The following is a 5,514-nucleotide window of genomic DNA, read 5'->3' on the forward strand; positions in this document are numbered from 1 at the left end:
CCTATCATGGCTCAGTTATTGAAGCCTCCAATCCCATCGCTTACCCCTGTGTGGCTGAAAACACAGCTACCTGACATTTCAGTGCAGTGACTCATCTGAAATTGGGTAGCGATTTTACTTCAGTGTCTGACATAAAGTCCATGCTGTAGAAGGCTGTTATTCCTAATGTCTTCTCAGGTGTTTCAGTGGACTTGTCACTCAGTGTTTCTGTGCCGGGAAGATGTATTCCCTTTGACTCCTTCATGTCACCCATAGACTCCCTGAGGCCCTCTTAGTAAAGACCACTTTCTTTTTCCCCCTGAAAGGAAGAAGCAAATTCTGTAAAGTTTGATGAAGTTTTAATGAGCAAGTGTAAGAACTGAAGTCAGGAGAGATCATGTTGTTAGCCAGCTCTGGGAATCCATGGCCACATAGAAACAGGAATTATTTTAAAGTGAAGAGTCTGGCTGTCACTCTTGATTCTAGCTATACACTGAAGTAAGGGAGATATCTCTCCAGACTTGCACCATCTTCACAGACTCTCGTGGGAGTCGATTTTCAAAGGTGTAATAGAACTGGCCATTGACCATTATCTAGAAGAAGAAAAATGCATCAGAAAGACAGTATTTCACTAAACAAGCTTTCAACCTGCTCTCCACTATGTCCTAGTACCTGCAACATGCAACCAGAAAACACCTAATTATACATCTGAAGCCAGTAGACACACTTCTTTTTACAGACTACCTTTTGTGATTATTCGAGATAGTTCTTCACTATATTTTCAGCATTTCCTCTCATTCTCTAAAGAGGTTCTACCGCTCTGTGTCATATGTGTTTGTTTGGTCTTCTCTCTAGCCTGGAAAATCCCCGTGGTCAGGTACTGTGTTTCATAAACTTGAATCTCATCATCTTGCACAGGGCCTGCCATGGGGTTAGTGCTTGACAATGTTCATTGAATGCATACATTTCAGTTACATGAACTGACTCACATTCATTTCTCATGGCCCAGCTTCTCTTTGGAGTAGCCCAAATCTCAACTGGTGGTGTCAAAGAATAAAAGCCAAGTGTTCTCAGAATGATGAAAATGCACAGATGTTGCACAACGTTAGATGTTATCTTTAACATCTTATAAACATAGGGGGAAAATCCCTGACTTAAATCTGAATAAAACGTGAATCCTTTAGCATACACTTTGAAAGGTTAGAAAGTTTGATCACATTTTTCATTACTGAGGCTCTATAGGAAGTCCTCTTCTAGGTCGTATTCTCTAATTTAAAGCAAACAATTTTGAATGGGTTATTCCATTTGTTTGTAATTATTTTCCAATGTAAGTATTGGGAGGTTGATAATGATAAAAGGTTTCTAATAATTAGGAAGCTTAATACAGCATCCCTGTGAGAGCAAAACATTGGAAACCACCTCGGTGCTTTTGTAAAGATCATATTCAACAAGTTTTGATAATTTTTTGAGGGGAATAATATTCAATTTTTAAAAAATGAGACAGCACAGTTGATAGATGGTTTCTCCAAGGTATATACTTTGGATCCAAATAACTGTAGTTATTAAAGTGTTATGTGTAGAGAAATCTATGCCAGCATCTGTTTAAAAGAAATGAAAATATATTTGTGTGTGTGTGTGTGTGTGTGTGTGTGTGTGTATGCACTCATAAGCATAGACTGTCTGTAGAAGAAGAGTAGAAAAGCTAGTAATATTCTTCTGAGACTCTGGCATCAGGAGTAACAGAAATTTTTCATATTGGACTGACTATAACAATTCTATTTATTTAGCTACATGAAAATTGAAATAATAGCGTAAGTGAAAATGAGAACTGTGGATGAAGATAGAGGAGATTCTCCACCATGGAGGAAATGGTAGGTGAGCCACCCTTGACCCTGGTCAGATTGGGAAGGAGCTGTGGAGGGCAGTGCAAGCAGAGATGATGGCAGTGCACGCAACAACACTTGTTGAGAGAGGAAAATTATAAAAGTTAAGTGTCCCCTCTGTGTGTGAGGAAAAGCTTGAGACAGAGGTAGTTATGGGAGATAGGCTCCAAGAGTTTCTTGGAGGACGGGGAGAGCTGTCTCTTGCTCTGGGAGCCCATGGAGGCCAGGTGCTGGGAGCTCCTTGGGCACTCACCTGGTACCCATTGTCCACCACTCTAAAGCAAAGCTCAAACTCTTTGCCATCCTCAAAGGGCATCTTGTTGGATTTCAGCTCCTGCTTCCAGACCCCATTCTCACAGCTGTTCATGACCACATAACGGCCAAAGTACACTTTGAAATGGAAAGCGATGTCTGAGAGCTCATCCATCGCGGTGTGAAAATCCACCTGTAGCTGAGGTTCATTGCTGAAGACAAAGCACACAGTGTGTTGAGGAGGCCCCTGTCTTGTTGGGTACACACACAACATACCCACAAATCCTTCCCATTTTTCACCATGGCAGACAGAAGCCTTCCTGGTGATAATGCAGGCTTCCTCTCTGTGGGGCTGCTTCAGCTCCTCCTGCCCTAGATAAGGGTGGGAGAAGATGCTCTGCCCTTCATTCCCAGACAGAAACTTAACTACAGTCACTAACCTTGCGAGTGTCCACCTCATGAAAATTTTTGGCCCTTTATAGATAAAGTGCCACAATCTCCACCCCTGACTGTCCTCCTCACCTAGGTCTCATGACTGGCTCACAGTTCAGCCACTGCAGGTTGCATGCCTGGTGTTGGAGGGTATCCAGGACCTGCAACCTGCACGGTGCCTTCATCCTGCCAGCCAGACATTTCCACATCACTCACATGAGGTCACCCCCTGAGCAAATGTTCTCCCTCCTCTGCCCCACCACCCGTTGACACAAAAATACTCACATGAAAGGTTGGACAGGTTTCCCTCTAATTGTCACAGAAGTACCAATACGCAGGGACACAGCCTGTGTGTATGGCACCTGTCAGAAAACTGAGACTGAGTGAGAGGCACCAGACCATGTGGGGCCTACCCTGCTGTAACAGATTCCCTTTAGGCAGCTGTTTAGATGTTGAAGGGTAGACCCTGAGACCCCCCCTCTCCAACCTTACTACAATTATAACCCTGTATTTTTTTTTTTTTTTTCGAGACAGAGTTTTTCTCTTGTTACTCAGGCCAGGCTGGAATGCAATGGCACAATCTTGGCTTACCGCAAACTCCACCTCCTGGGTTCAGGCAATTCTCCTGCCTCAGCCTCCTTAGTAGCTGGTATTACAGGCACGTGCCACCATGCCCAGCTAATTTTTTGTATTTTTAGTAGAGACGGGGTTTCACCATGTTGACCAGGATGGTCTCGATCTATTGACCTCGTGATCCAGCCGCCTCGGCCTCCCAAAGTGCTGGGATTACAAGTGTGAACCACCGCCCCCGGCCAGAACCCTGTATTCTTGAATACATACTTAAAAGCAGAGCTTCAGAAACTGGGCTGCCTCAATTTTCTCCTTGATTCTGCCTTCTACTAGAAGTGAGAGGTTAACATTTTTTGAACACTATTCTTAACATGGGGTCTTATTATATTCCCCGGATGTGAGTGCAGTGGGCCCATCATTGCACACTCACTGCAGCCTCAACCTCCAGGGCTCCAGCAATCCTCTCACCTCAGCCCCCTGAGTAGCTGAGTACAGGTCCACACCACAAAACCAGCTCATATTTTATGTTTGCGGAGAGTCGGGTTCTTTTGATGTTGCCCAAGTTAGTCTGGAGCTTCTAGGTTCAAAAGATCCTCTTGCCTTAGCCTCCCAAACTGCTGATGTACAGGGGTGAATCACTTTGCTCTGCCAACAGTGTGACATTAGATTCACTACTGGAACTCCCCCACTTCCGTTTCCCCAGTACAGGCAGGATTTTCTAAAGGTCCTACTCTGTAGGACTTTTTCGGTAATATAGGAGTTAATATGTGTAAAGCCTTTACCCTAATCCCCAGAATGCAGTGACAGCATAACAGCTCACTACAGCCTTGAATGCCTGGACAGCAGTAATCCTCCAGCCTCAGTCCCCAAGCATCTGGGACTACAGGCACACATCAGCATGCCCAGCAAATGTTTAAATGTTTGGAAAGACAGAATCTTGCTGTGTTGCCCAGGCTGGTCTCCAAACTCTGGCCTCGGGTAATCCTCCCATTTCAGCCTCCCAAGGTGCTGGGATTACAGGCCTCAACCAACATCTTGATGAATATCCACTGTAAGCTCTGTCTGAACTGAAGCTAAAGTTCCTTGCTGGTTTTTGGTGATTCCATTTCTGAAATGAAGTTCCCCAAAGTTCTTACCTAGAGAATCGTAATCTGCCCACCATCCTGGTGCTCAGTGTGAAGGACAGGCTAGGATGTGGGACAGGGAGAGACCTGAGGCTGGAGGCAGGAGCCAGTGGTCACTGTGTGCAGATCTTACCTGCAGATGCTCTGCACAATGTCCGCCTCCCTCTCCCCAACTCTACATAAGAAGAGTCTCCTGAGAATTTGTGCATTCTGCTCTCATCAATGCTCAGAGACCAGTCCTTGGTAACTCACAGTCCCCAGAATCCTCACCATTTCTGCCACCTGGGATCCACACTGACACACATGGGAAGAGGCACAGCTGCTTCATCAGAGGCGCTGCTGTGTGTGGAGAAACCTTTCCATGCACAGAAGCCCACATGCATGTTTCCAGTTCAACACCCAGTCACATCCCAGCACACACACCCACAGTCACACAGAGCCACACCACTCAGAGCCACACATGCCCACTCGCTGTGAATATAAAGATGCTGACACACTGATTTGGCTGTGCTCACACAGTCACATCACAGTTACCATGACAGCATAGTCACCCCTTACACTCACGCACATACCCGCATGTCCTGATGGGCCATTCACCTCCCACCTAAAGTCATATAATCTCAACAGACACCATACTCAGCAGACACCATCACTTGGTCACAGAGGGTTACAGTGGCCCAGGGTCCACCCTTCACACCCACAAGCATCTCAGACGTGAGAGCCCTAGGCTATCTCATTCACAAGCTTACAGCTCACAGTAGAAATGCTCATATTTGTATCTCATAAAATCTCCCTCTTTCCTTTTTTTTGTGACTTGAGATTATTGAAGACTGTGCCTTTTCAACTCACAGGTAGTGTTGACATTGTCGTCCCCTTCTGGGTGGCTGTTCCAAATTGTGTTCAGTCTTCTGTGTGAATCTCTTGGAGTTGCAGCATTTAAATGGTCCCTGGAAGCCCGTCCCTCTGACTTTATTTCTGTTTCCAAGTCCCTCCCAGGAAGGTGTCCCTGTGCGATAGGATGTAAGGTGTTAAAAAGAAGCTTAGTCACAACCACACCTGTTTGCAGGCCTATGACAGACAGGGAGGGAGTTATCAGGGGAGAAAAGGGGATTTCCAGGGAAATGCATAGATAAGGATGATGCAATGAGAGTTTTTGATGTTCATACTCCATGTCTGTCCTGAAGCATTTTCTCCACTGTGCAGAATCCACCTGGCAGGTGTGCATTTTTCTAACTTGTACAATGAGAAACAGGTGGGGATTGTTGAGAAGGCTT

At 45.4% G+C, this 5,514-nt stretch overlaps 1 protein-coding gene across 1 annotated transcript; it reads right to left on the reverse strand.

The window, feature by feature from the left end:
* Positions 1 to 316: 316 nt before the first annotated feature.
* Positions 317 to 5,152, reverse strand: LGALS10A (galectin-10). The gene is made up of 4 exons (XM_002762122.6): positions 5,090 to 5,152; positions 2,832 to 2,908; positions 2,116 to 2,326; positions 317 to 572 (listed from the first exon to the last, which is right to left on the reverse strand). Exons 1-4 carry the CDS (start codon positions 5,102 to 5,104, stop codon positions 462 to 464), a joined length of 414 nt encoding a protein of 137 aa, XP_002762168.2. The 5' UTR covers positions 5,105 to 5,152; the 3' UTR covers positions 317 to 461.
* Positions 5,153 to 5,514: the final 362 nt, after the last annotated feature.

This window comes from Callithrix jacchus, chromosome 22 (assembly GCF_049354715.1).
Source record: "Callithrix jacchus isolate 240 chromosome 22, calJac240_pri, whole genome shotgun sequence".
NCBI lineage: Eukaryota > Metazoa > Chordata > Mammalia > Primates > Cebidae > Callithrix > Callithrix jacchus.